This window comes from Stegostoma tigrinum, chromosome 1, assembly GCF_030684315.1.
Source record: "Stegostoma tigrinum isolate sSteTig4 chromosome 1, sSteTig4.hap1, whole genome shotgun sequence".
NCBI lineage: Eukaryota > Metazoa > Chordata > Chondrichthyes > Orectolobiformes > Stegostomatidae > Stegostoma > Stegostoma tigrinum.
In genome coordinates this window covers 153,576,277-153,590,402 of record NC_081354.1, presented here as the reverse complement: position 1 = coordinate 153,590,402, position 14,126 = coordinate 153,576,277, and the positions used below count along the sequence as shown (strand labels likewise).

Sequence of the window (14,126 nt, the reverse complement as noted above, 5' to 3'; positions counted from 1 at the left end):
CTATGTTTTATGTACTTACGATACTGTTCTTTGTTCCAAGATTCGTATTTTCATGTTGTGCCAATTTTCTTACAGCTCAACATATTACATTTTTTAAAAATCTCTTTGAGGGAAGATTCCTTGAAAGGAATTTTTTGTTTTGAGGACAGTCTATCAGGATATTCTTCTGAAATTTTAAATGTTAATTCTTGTTTCTCAATTTTGTATTCAAGTAAATTGTTTTCAACCAGATTAAATGTTTAGATGGGTATCATTTAGATTGTCTCAACTGACTTTCAGAAGATGAATTTTTAGATCTCTCAAACTCTTAGTTTTAAAGTGGTATTTACATCTTTTCTGAACAAACATATCCAAAACAGTTTTCCTTTCTTAGTGAGGTTTCACATTCCTAGACCTGTGGAATAAATCACCAGGAAGGCCATCAAAATGGACACTGTAACTGGGTACAGGATAAACTGGTATATTTTTGGAAAGAGAAGAGAATAAACGTTGAACAGGTCACTTAGTATTTCTAAGAAATATCAAAAGAAATAAAGGTGAATGTGAATGGAAAATATTTTGATTTCCAAGTGGGTTGAAATGCACGTAATGGAATCAGAAGGAAATGATTGTATTTGACCTTGAGAAAGTGGCTTAAATATTCCTGGAAAAAGCTGCTAGTAAGTAACATTAAAATATAAGAGTTTTCGGACAAAACTGTGAAAATGGTAAAAAGATAGCGGGAAGCAGGCGTTATTGTTGGATTTGGAGAGGAAGGGCTAACTGGAATGCATCAAAAGCAGTTCAGGCAGGTTTTTTTTAACTTTTTTCTTACTCTGGAAATGTCAATGTAAAACAAAAACAGAAATTGCTGGAGAACTTTAGCAGGACTAACAGCATCTGTAGGGAGAAAGCAGAGTCAAAGTTTTGGGTCAGGTGACCCCCTCACCACCTACTCCCACCCAATCTTCAATTCTGGCCATGGTGCAGACGCTGTCAAACCTGCTGAGTTTTTCCAGCCATTTGCTTAATTTTTTCCAGATTTCCAGCACCCACAGTTCTAAACTTTTTATTTAAGTGTCAATGTAAAATGGTTACAGATTGTGCTAATCTATGAAAAGTGGTTCAGTGTGAGGCAGTACCCTAGAAATTACAAAATGTGGAAGCCAAAGTATATACTTATACAGATTAATGAATAGTGAATTTAACATTCTCTTTCAGTTATGCATGCTGAATGCTCAACCACCTTACCAGAACAGTGAGTTCAAGTTGGGGATTGATCCTGTCATCTGAACAGATCACACTAATGAATACAAGATAACAAAGTGTGAAGCTAGATGAACACAGCAGGCCAAGCAGCATCTCAGGAGCACAAAAGCCGACATTTCGGGCCTAGACCCTTCTTCGGAGAGGGTTCTGAAATAAATAGGGAGGGGGAGGTGGACCGAAGATGGATAGAGGAGAAGATAGGTGGGGAGGTAGGGAGGTAATGAATACAGTCTCACAAACCATGATACAAATGAAATAGTCCAACTCTGAAGACCTTACAGTAAGCAGACCTTGGACTGCTCTTTAATATTTGAGAATTGCAATTTTAGGACAAATGGGAAAATTACGGGTTCTGAGATTACTGTCGAAAATATAATGGCAAATGAAAGCCTAATTGTAGAACAAGGAATATAGGCTTGAACTAGTGAAGATTAAATTTCAGGCTCCTTTCAAGACGGCGTCCAGAAAGAATGATCATATGACAAAGATTTTAGGTTGAGAACTTGTTACGATCCCAGCTGATGTACAACTGGACAAGGCCAATCCCAGTTTGAAGCCTGGTTTGAGTAATTGTAATTTTAAATTATAGCTAATTAACATGGTGGTTAATTACTGAAGCATTTTCATATAACACTGCAGGTGTTCTTTACAACAGAAGACAATTAATAGTATCAAAAAGAAAACCAAGGTATTACAGTTGAAACAATCTTTATGCAAACATCAAACGACAGTACCAGCCTGTTCCCCATCATCATCCCTTACAACCAATAAGACCAGAGAAAATACATCCTTGTCTCAACTCTAGATTGGTTAATAAAGTTAATATAGTGACTGGATGCACCACCTATCCAATACCATTTGGACTTTGAAAGCTCCAGCCACCATTCATAGGCTGATGAGCCAGATAATGGCAGAAACATAGAAATAAATAAAATGGCATGGCCTATTTGGCTCTTTGAAACTTCTCTGCCATTTAATACAATGATGCCTGATCATCCAACTCCGTACCCTGTTCCCATGTCCTCTGCATGCCCTTTGACCCCTTCAGCTGTAAGAATGATATCTATCGTTTTTAAAAAGTTTGTGTTTTGGCCTCCTCATCTTTCTGTGGCAGAGAATTTCACAGGCACGTCACTCAATGGGTGAAGAAATTTCTCTTCATCTCAGTCCTAAATGACCAACCCCATATCCGTATTTACTGGTTCTTGACGCCTCAGGTCATTAGGAACATCCTTTCTGCATTTACCCTGTGCGGCCCTTTTGGAATTTTATAGATTTCTATGAGATCTCCCTCTTGTTCTTCTGAAATCCAGCAAATAGAACATAGAAAAGTACAGCACAGTACAGGCCCTTCGGCCCACGATGTTGTGCCGTGGAATAATCCTAATTGATTCAACCTTTCTTCATATGTCAGTCCCACCATCCCAAGAATCACTCTGGTAAACCTTTGCATTCACTGTGTAACAACATCCTTCCTCAGCAAAGGAGACTAAAATTGCACAGAAGACCCCTGGTGTGCTCTCAGGAAGACTCTGTACAACTGCAGCAAATCATCCCTGCTCCAGTTCTTGAATCCTGTCTCATTTTCAGCAACTGTGTATTAGGATACCTAGGTCTCGTGAATCCCCTTTTTCAAATCACTTGTCATTCAGATAATAATCTGCAATCCTGTTGGTTTCTGGGTGTCCTATTCATGAATTGCAGATACAGCAATTCATGGGGAAGACCAAGGGGATTCTGGTGTTTGCTGTTGAATGACTAAGGTATACAAGTAGGGAAGTGTTGCTGCATCGGTGACAGGCATTAGTGAGATCGCGCCTGGAATATTGTGTACAATTTTGGTCTTCGCGCTTGATGGATGTAGTTACGTTTTTTAAATTTGATTTATTGTTGTCACATATTGTGATACAGTGAGAAGTCTTGTTTTGTGTGCTTCACTGGCAGATTGTACCATGCAAAGTGTATCAGATAACAGAACAGAGTGGAGAACCCAGTGTTGAGGCATTTTACAGGAGAATCATTTGCTTGATTCCAGAGCTAAGTGTCTGTCTTATGAAGAGAGATTGAGCAGTTTAGGCCTAAGTTTACCACAGTTCAGAAGGTTGAGAGGATGTCTTAAAGATGTATAAGATGTTGAAGGGGATTAACCAAATAAATGTAGTGAGGATGTTTCCTTGTGGGGCAATTTAGAATGAGACGATACGGCTTCAGGATAAGGGGTAGCAGATTTAAAACAGATGAGGAAGAAATACTTCTGTCAAATAGTCATCAGTTTAGGAATTCGCTAGGCCAAAGTCTGGTCAATGTCAGGACATAAATTTAAGGAGGATATCACTGATTTTTAATTGTTAATGGGTTGGAGGGTTATGAAGAGCAGGCAAGAAAGTGGTATTGAGGCTAAGATGAGATGAGATCAGCCGTAATCGTGTTAAATAGTGGAGCAGGCTCAAGGGACTGAATTTCCTCCTCCTGCTCCTAGTGCTGAAGTTTTTAAGTTGTTTCCTGTATGCTAACCATTTCAGTACACTACATGTGCTTTAAGTTTACATGCTAACGTTTTTCCAATAGCATAATTCGTGTTGACACCTGGGAGATGCACTGAAGCAACTGGAATTCCTCCTACAGAAAATACTGTCATCTGATTTAGAACTCAATCTCTCAAAGCACAAGTCTGCTAAGGTCAAAGTGACCTGTATCAAAGATGTAGTTGGTTAAGGATGGCTAAACAAGTAATACAGTTCCTCATTCCCATTGCCAAAACCTGATGATTTTCAATTTGGTTATGTGTACATTCTACTAAAGGTTTGTGCCAAACTTTAGCACCATAAGTGCATGACAAATCAGGATGGTGACTGAAACGAGGGGAACTTGCAAGTGATGGCCTTCTGATGCATTGACTGCCCTAGATGGTGGTGGCTGTGTTCTTAGAAGGTATATCTAAGAAGCCTTGGTGAATTTCTACAGTACATTTTGTCAGGGATATATGCTACGCTAGTGGGCATCAGTAGTTAGCTGAGTTATTATTTATATGTATGGTTCCAATTAAGAAGGTTTCTTTTTTCTAAATGGTGTCACATTCCTCGAGTGTTATTTAGAGCTGCACTCATCCAGCCAAATGGGAATATTCTGTCACATTCTTGACTCGTGCTTTGTAGTTAGTGGACGGCCTGAGGAGCCAGGAAGTCAGTTACTTGTTGGAGGATTCATTGCCTGTAGTTGTCAAATGTATTTCATTATGTATAACTGCTCTATTAATTGAAGAGAAATCAGAGTTAACATTTTGGGTCCGGTGACCCTTCCTCAGAACAGTTCTGAGAAATGTTAACTCTGATTTCTTTTCACAGATGCTGCCAGACCTGCTGAGCTTTTCTAGCAATTTTGGTGTTGGTTTCCGATTTACAGCATCTACGGTTCTTCTGTTTTTTAATGCACTATTAATTGAGTGTAATTGCCTTTTTATATTTCAATGCATTAAATGCACTATGTACATTTTTGCACTTGCTGTAGTCAACTTCCCCTCCCCACGCTGTCTTGCTGAGACTATTTTCCTTGAGTTCTAGAATTTTCCCTGGTTAACTGGCCCATGCACTTTCTATTCTGTTTTTGTAATTCCTCCTTTTAACAATTGTCTTTTTTTTCTTCTGTATCAGTAGCACTCAACATGAACATATAATTTTTATCTCTTTGTCCATTAAGACTCCTTCCTATCCCTTGAGTGCACAGTTAACTTGATGCAATTTCTTGATATTTTTAAGGGCTTTTCATTTTTATGACACTTGAGACCTTGGAACATTTTAAACATATGCCAAAAAAAACATACTTTACACTGGAAATTAAATGTACAGTGTTAGTTTAAAGCTATCATAAACATGATCAAATTTTACTGTTCAACTTTCTGTGCAACATTTATTGAACATTGCCTTTCTAGTGTTTAAAAGCCTTGTTGCTCTAGGAGTCTGAGAAAGATAGAATGTCTTTAAGATTTTATTAATTTTTAAGAAAGATTCTTATGGACACTCATTCCTCCCATCGGAAAGTGCACTTCATATTTCTGCAGCATTGTTTTTTATTTCACTTAGCCAGAATTCACCCTTGTCAGCTCAATTCCTGTGATATTGTTGTCTGTGGCAGTGTTCAAAAGTGGGCATTTTTAGTAGTGTTCAAGATTTTTTTGTTATGCAGACAAATAAGTCACTGCCTGTTGTGCTTTACATATTCCTAGGTTACAGTCTGAATTATGACTTCACAATTTGCTTTCATTATGCTGAGACCTTCTTCCAAAGGATAACTGTACAGAGTGGTTTTAGATCCAACCTTCCATTTAGATTGGCCGATGGGGATTTTGCTTCCCTGAATGTGTATGGTTCTTACTATCAAAAGGTTATAAAAAGACAGCTACCCAATTTTACTTAAAAGTACAAATGCAAGCTTTCAGACACCGGGATCCATGTCACTTGGTTATTTTTAATTGCACCATTACAAGGGTTTTCTTTTGCATGTGATTTTTCTTCCAGTGATGTAACTCCCAATTTTTAAGTGAAAGCAAGGGGCTTTTGACAATCTTTATGCCTAGATCATGCACTTTGTAACTTCAGGTACGTGGAAAAATGTCAGAATGTCCAACTTGGAACAAGTGGGCTACACTAGATTTTTAAAGCGTTTACGGACTATTCCCAAGGAAAATTACAACAAAGTAGTTTTTTATATTTAATAAGGAATTGCACCCAACTATATGAAGTGTATGGAACTTGTTGTAGTCAGTACACTGTGATGTCGCAGTTAAGTCTACTGCAAGTGTATTTTTGACCTGTAGCAGAGTTAGACTCTGTGGATAATTCAAACAAAATACATGGGCAGAAAACAAAAAAGGGCTGCAGACCACAGTGGGTTAAGCAGCATCCATGTAGAGAAACCAAGCTAACGTTTTGGGTGTGGATGACTCTATGTTCGTCGGAGTCATTGCTCCATGGATGCTGTTTGACCCACTGATCTCCAGCATTTTTTGTTTTCAGTTCAGATCCCAACATCTGCAGTAATTTGCAGTTATGAAGGCACCTAAATTATTAATTTTTTTTAAGTGCTTGTGTTTAAGGAAATCTTTGAAATCAACCAATTTCCTCAATAAGTGTGGACTTGGTTTTAAATGGTCACTAAAAGGCAGGTGGGACTTTTTTGTTAGATGCTGTAAGCTATCCTCTGAACCATTTGAACTTATTTGCTAGAAATTGCACACATGAATTTATGGCGGTCAGGAGTCTTGGTTATTTCATCTGTTTGGAGTTCATTTGGGATGTAATCAACTCTTTCTTTTTAAGTGTTTTGGAAAAGCTTCTCAGAATCCAATGAGAGATTTGAAAGGTAATACAATTATTTCTCTGAAGAGCTTCTGGGAGCCTACCTATTGACATCTCCTGAACAAACTGTTTCTGAAATGATTCCAGTGACAACTGTGTCTGGTGACAATTACCTGTATTTATCAACATCACTCTACCTGTGTCAAGATGTCAGACAGCCATCTGGAACATTTCATATCTTGTCCTTTGCTTCTACACAAATTAACAGTTATTTGGCATGAGTTTTTTTTTTGTACAGTTCTCTGCAGAGAAGGTTTCTTCAATTTTTGTATAATTGTCATGTGTCAGTTTAGGTTATTTAGAAGGGTATCATATTTTAAACACAATATGCTTTGCATCTTTTATTAAATAATTATTTTATAATAAATAGTTTTGATATTCGTCAAAAATAATCTGGTTGTAGACTAGTCTTCTGAAATGGACAGATTATTATTTATAATTGGCTATATGGAGAATTGGATAAACACTTTTCGCATGTATGTTGTGACTTGTGGAGTTGTGGCACTTCCATAGAGACAGTCCACTCCTACCCTTCCCTCCTTTGTCACAATAGTTTAGTCTTTAATTTCAAATTGTGTTCTTAATCATTTCCATTATAAATGCATGTATCCATTCATACTAAAAAGCATTTCTGTAAACTCATTGGGCTGTAATGGGGCCATCAGTTTTGTTCCATGATTGCTCTCTTCCTGAACAGGTGGAGAAGCAGAAGTGCATAGGCTATTGGTAAGCAAAAACAGTTATTAGGAGTATGAGAGAGTGCATATTTGAGGTCACAACCAGATTAGCTATGATCTTGTTAAATGGCAGAGCAGTTTTGAAGTGTTGAATAGCCAATCCTACTCCCATTTTATAGAATTCATAGTTTGGAAGAAAACTTGTGGACTAATAATCCAGCGAACGTAAATTCGAATATTGTTACAAGGTGATGGTCTGAGAATTTATATTTAGATTTTAAGGCATCCAACAAATGAAAGAAACTGACTCCTGTCAAATAAACGTGAAATGCTTTATTTTTGTAAAAATAAACAAAATGAATAAATTAGATTCTGTCGCATTTTTCTATTCTCCATCGTAATGTTTCCTAACTCTGTCAGGAAAGGCCCTATGTCAAATGTTTGCTTCGTCAAACATGTCTTTTTTGCACACCTATAATAGCTTTTAAGTCCATTTTTATATTGTTTGCTAGTTTGCATTCGTATTCCACACTCCTGTTCTGTATCAGTTTCTTGATGGTCCTTTGCATTACTTCTAAAATCCTCCCAATCCTCAGATTTACCACTATTCTGACAATGTTGTAGATCTCCTAATCTGATGCAAAACTCAGCATCATTTTTTAACTATGGTTGACTGACTTTTTGGATATTTTATTTGAAGGAGATAAGGAATCATTACATAGTTACAACTAGTATTAAGAACCATTTGTTGCTGCTCTTTTGAAGTGAACAGTTCTCAAATGTCACCCTTTTATGGTTCTAAATTGTTTGTTCTTGTATGAGTGGATTTCCATGAGTAATTCTCAAAGCTTTTATACGTGGGGTTTCTATATTGGAAGCAACATGCCATCCTTGCCACTTGTATCATGGTTGTGGGGAAAAATTTCCAAGTTATTATCATTTGCTGAGTTTAAAATAAATTCTTCCTCAAAAATCTGAAGTCTGTGTTCTCTGGTCCGTATACTGATGGGAATAGCTTTTCTTTAGTCAATTTTATCTATATCTGTCGTAAGCTATTATACTTGAGCTAAGTGTCCCCTTTATATTTTGTTCTAAAGAAAACATTCCCCCCTCCTCCAAAATCCTCCATCCCTGAAACCACTCTGGCACTAAGCCTCTGGTTAATGTTGGCCTGTTTGGTGTTGGTTAGTTAATAAAGCCTGTAATCTTGTTGGATGTTGCAAGATTTGTTTGAATACATTTTCCAATGTGACCTAATTGGCACAATTTGGTGTTGCATCTTCACATTCTAACTCACTGCTTTGCAGTTTGTCTCTCTGCATTTGTCTGCTTACTTATGGCCTCTCCCTGTGACGTCACCCCCCACTTCACTTGCCCTGTCTATGTACCTTATCTCCAAACTGTGGTCTCTTACCCCTGTCTGACTCATTGCCTCACTGTCTCATTGAACCTTCTGCTCCCTGATTCAACTTCTCATCACCTCCGTCTTCTTAAATTGGTGTCTCTGTTCAAAACCTAGGTCTGGCTGGATACCATAGCCATAGGGTTGTGATTGTACAAATAGCCCTGATAGTACAGAAATGTTGGATAAAAAAATGTGGAGCTGGACGAACACAGCAGGCCAAGCAGCATCTGAAGAGCACAAAAGCTGATGTTTCGGGCCTAGACTCTTCTTCAGAGAAGGGGGATCGGGAGAGGGGGGAGGCGGATCAAAGATGGATAGAGGAGAAGATAGGTGGAGAGGAGACAGACAAGTTAAAGGGGCGGGGATGGAGCCTGTAGAGATGAATGTAGGTGGGGAAGGTCGGGAGGGGATAGGTCAGCCTGGGCAGGACGGACAAGCCAAGGGGGCGGGATGATGTTAGTAGGTAGGAAATGGAGGTGTGGCTTGAGATGGGAGGAGGGGATAGGTGAGAGGAAGAACAGGTTAGGGAGGTGGGACTGGTTTTGGGATGCAGTCGGGGGGAGGGGAGATTTTGAAGCTTTTGAAATCCACATTGATACCATTGGGCTGCAGGGTTCCCAAGCGGAATATGGGTTGCTGTTTCTGCAACCTTCGGGTGGCAGCATTGTGGCACTGCAGGGCCCAGGATGGACATGTCGTCTAAGGAATGCGAGGGGGCGTTGAATTGGTTCGCGACTGGGAGGTGCAGTTGTTCATTGCGAACTGAGTGTAGGTGTTCTACAAAGCGGTCCCCAAGCCTCTGCTTGGTTGCCCCAATGTAGAGGAAGCCACAACGGGTACAGCGGATGCAGTATACTACATTGACAGATGTGCAGGTGAACATCTGCTTGATGTGGAAAGCCATCTTGGGACCTGGGATGGAGGTGAGGGAGGAGGTGTGGGGGCAAGTGTAGCACTTACTGTGGTTGCAGGGAAAAGTGCCGGGTGTGTTGTGGTTGGAGGGGAGCATGGAATGGACAAGGGAGTCCCGGAGATAGTGGTCTCTGTGGAAGGGAGACAAGGGTGTGTATGGAAAAATGTCTTCGGTGGTGGAGTACCGAAGTGCTGAGCTGGGGCTGGCGTAGTCCATAGTTTTTAAATGAAAGCTGAAACTGGTCCTCCTGCCTTTTTCTCCTCATCCATAGAGACCGGGTGTAGTTTAATTTGGGAAACTTTGTCGGCATAGACGAGTTGTACCAAAGGCACTGTTTCTGTGCTGTATGATTTTGACTCCACTCAATGAGAGTTCAGGCAAGGAAAATGGCAAGTAAGAGCAATAAAGAACCCATGACCTGTAACAGCCCCAGCTCAGTATTTTTGCATCATCAAGACTTGGATTTCAACAACCCAAGAGCTTCAGTGTTGGATAAGATCTGGATCTTGAATGGGAATGCAGGTTCATGAGAGGTAAATGGTGAGAGGGTGTGTCATGCACTGCAAGAGTCTGCAAGTCGGCGGTTCAGGACCAAGGATAGACCTTATTGGCAGATTGGGAGGAAGTTACTGAAGGCAGAAAATTTGCCTTTTTCAATTCACTTCATTTTAAAAGTTCATTAACTTGCAATACAGGAATTAAGCATTTAAAAATATTTCGATTGACAGTGTAAATAGTTTAATATTTTTTCCCCGTTGAGGAAGTTTGTTTAGAGCATAACTCCAGCTCTACATTCAGTCTTACGGGAACAAGGGTTTCATTTAAAATCACAGTTTTTAAAACACCCCATTATTTCAGAACCCTCTCCCCATCCCCGTCTTTGATGAAGGGTCTCGGCCCGAAACGTCAGCTTTTGTGCTCCTGAGATGCTGCTTGGCCTGCTGTGTTCATCCAGCTACACGCTTTGTTATCTTGGATTCTCCAGCATCTGCAGTTCCCATTATCTCTGCCCACAACCTCTAGGGGCTAGTTGTACATCTTTGTATCTTCTTGAACACCTTACATTGGAATGTGATACAGGGTAAAGAAAGCAGAGTTTTTTTCACAAAATTTAGAGAGTACTGGAAACTGGCAAGAGAGCAGTGGCATATTCTGCACTTCCAATGGTGTGCCAGTTGCTGTTCTAAAATTTTGTTATACTCAATTGAATCTTTTCCTCTCTTTATCCCTTGCATATAAGTTTCATTAGCCTATCAGCAATTTTCATATTGGCGTTACTTGGTAAGTCTAATATAATTAACTTTGTTCTTGCATGAACTATGTAATTCTAAGTGTTTTTTTTAGTGAACATGTCTCCAGTTCAAAATATCTGCCTAATGTTAAAAAATAAGCATTTTCTTTGTTTTTGGCTTTGGTTGTAGTCTCGAGTTCAGTACTGTATCTGCTCGGTTGCCAGTGATCACTCGGTGGGTCTTCTCAGTCTTCGAGACAAGAAGTGCATAATGCTCGCATCAAGGCATTTGTTTCCCATTCAAGTAATCAAATGGAGACCTTCTGATGATTATCTAGTTGTTGGTTGTTCTGATGGATCTGTTTATGTCTGGCAAATGGATACCGGTGAGTACGTCTTTCTCATTTTTAAATAGCTGCTAATGTTGTATACCAACTGTGTCAAAAGCTAGACAGAAGAACAATTGATGAGCGCTTCAAATCCTCAATAATTGGTATTCGTTTGTACTCATTCTTATATGCTGAATGCAAAGCTTTATTTTTCTTCGAATAACAAGTGAAAATTTGACATTTTGGACTTGCACGCAGTTCAGTAAGTTACTTGTTTTAAGTACAGCTCTGTTGTTTACTTTGCCACCTCTGCTTTTTTTTTGCAGAGGCTCAGTCAAAAAAAACTTGGGTTAGGGGAAGTGGGGGAGGAATTTGTATGATATTTTACATTTTCCTTCATTTTCATTTCTATCAGGTCTTTGAAATCCTAACTGCAGGTGTGATTGCAATATCTAATTTTTCAACGTGAAGGAAGTTGATGTTTGGGTTTCAAATGAGAGATCAATATGAATTTTGTTTTTCAACTATATGTAAGTGACTTGGTTTTCTTAGGGTCAAAGACTTAACAGATGGTGAAAAGGGTATTTCCAAGAAATCATATGGCTCCAGATAAATTACTAGAAAAGCTACCCAGAGAGATAATTACCAAATTAGCTAATCTACTGCGTTGAGCTTTCTTGATCTGCAGCAGGGGGCAAGGGATATTCATAGAATCCGTACAGTGTGGAAACAGGCCCTTTGGCTCAACAAGTCCTCAACAACCCTCGGAGCGTCCCACCCAGACCAATCCCTTTGTAACCCACCTAATCTACACATCCCTGAATACCATGGGCAATTTAGCATGGCCAATTCACCTACCCTGCACATCTTTGGACTGTGGGAGGAAACCGGAGCACCTGGAGGAAACTCTTATAGACGTGGGGAGAATGTGCAACCTCCACACAGACAATTGCCGGAGGGTGGAATTGAACCTGGGTTCCTGGCGCTGTGAGGTAGCAGTGCTAACCACTGAGTCACTGTGCCACCGCAGAAGAAAAAGGGAGAGAGTTGGAGAGGCTGGAGGCTGGAACTAAGTTCCGTTGAGAAGAAAAGATTTCATTCCAGTATATGTGCTGTTTCACACCCTTGGGAGTAGTCAGAGTAAGTTTTAAAAGAAAAGCCATGAGATGATTGTTTGGAGTTAAGTGAGAAAATCCAATGCATCAGCCCGTGATGTGTGTGTCCTGGAGAGAAATGATGAGAATCACATCTAATTAATGAAAATTCCTGCAACCTTGTCTATTGAGAAAGAAATTCAAAGCTGGAGCAATAATTCACTCAGTTGACTGTCTGGAATGGCATGAATACTTTGTGCACATATGAGATCCTCTTTCTTGACTGCAGCAAATGTTGATGTTCTTTGGTTAAAACTGTATTGTTGGCTCCTCCTGAATATATTCTGTGACTGAACATCAAGGTAACCTAAATTGCAAAAGATCAAGCTAGACATCAATGTTCACTCTGACTTATCCATTATTGCCACTGGCTGAGACCATAACACCAGAGCCATAGACAATTTTAGGTTCTTGATAAGAAAGCATGTCAAAGTTGGTGATCCGTTATCTTTCCAAACTTAAAATTTGTTGTACAAAAGAAAGCTCTGAAATAGCAACGGGCCTCTGTGAAGCAGTGTAGATGTAGATAAAATTCACTAGATTCCTGGTCTATTTTCAATCCTTTATTTCCGTGTCACACTGCTCATTTTACGATTATCAACCTTCTGAAAATAGTTTGGGAAGGATACTTAGTTAGTCTGTTGAACACGGTGTATAAGTTAAACATAAGTATTTTGTGACCACTTTTTGTTTTAAATTGTAGCTGGAAAGATAAACTTGTTTTCTTTATCTTAATCAGATATGTAGGAGTCAACCTTATTATTGACTCGGTAAAATAAAGGTGATACTGTTGAGGACAAGTACTTTTCATGACCACACATTATCTGGGCCTCAGTAGAGCCACTTTCATCCATTGAAAAGTTGGGGTTTCAAGTCAGGAGCACAGAATGTAGGCTGATCCCTTGTTTTTTCAGCTGTGATGTTTAACCAAGATGCTGTCTCGTCTTAAGTGTTCATAAAAGATCAAAAACCGCTCCTTCAAAGAAGGGCTGGGCAGCTTTCCCCATCATCCCAGACAATATTTATTCCTCAACTAAAATCACTAAAATGGATTATCTGGCTATCAAATTGTAGTTTGACAATCTTTGCTGTGGGTAGATAGACTGAAAAGGCACAGTATTACAACTATTCAAAAATTCTAAAGGTGCTGTGAGACGCTGTAAGGCCATGAAAAATGCTACCTAAATACAACTTATTTTTGCTTTAAATCAGTCGGATTAGAGTCTATTCTGCACATTGAGTATTAACTAAATACAGGTAATTTAGTTTTAATTTTATTACTTGCTGCACCATCCTTTTTGTTTGTTGAAAGTTTCGGTAGGATTTACTAAAATTTGGAGTAATAATTTGACCATTCATTTTAATTTTGATTTTAAGTATGTATTAATCAATTTTTATGATCTCAACTATGGTGGATAAAATATTGTTTTCTGACATTTTGGTCTATTTTGTGACTTCATATACTTCTATGACTACATGCGAGACAATGTTCATCTGTGGCTGGAATTTTGAACCAAAATGTCCCCTCAGGTGGAGTCCAACACATGATATAGTCTACAGGAGTCATGAAAGTACTGTCAATGAGAAATCATCTGGTAAAGTTATGGCCTGGTTAGGAATTTGCACTCCCTTTGAATTAGAGACATTAATAAAAATAAATTCTAATAATGCGCTGAAGTAATGATGTATTTTCTTTACTAAGACAAAATACATTTTCATTCATTAATAATGCTTACTAGGTCATTAATAGGTTTGCAACACAGACAGCTGTTTTTGGCTGAGAATGAAAATTTGAAAGCCTTTGTTAACCTGAAG

The 14,126-nt window shown here is 38.9% G+C and overlaps 1 protein-coding gene across 6 annotated transcripts in view; it reads left to right on the top strand.

Annotated features, from left to right (window-relative positions):
* The window catches only part of LOC125455412 (WD repeat-containing protein 7), a 626,944-nt gene that overhangs the window by 109,945 nt on the left and 502,873 nt on the right, over positions 1-14,126 (top strand). For all 6 annotated transcript variants that reach the window (XM_059649557.1, XM_048537354.2, XM_048537344.2 and 3 more), the window contains one exon: positions 11,019-11,214. In XM_059649557.1, the coding sequence (XP_059505540.1) occupies positions 11,019-11,214 (196 nt within the window). The remainder of the gene's footprint in view (positions 1-11,018; positions 11,215-14,126) is intronic.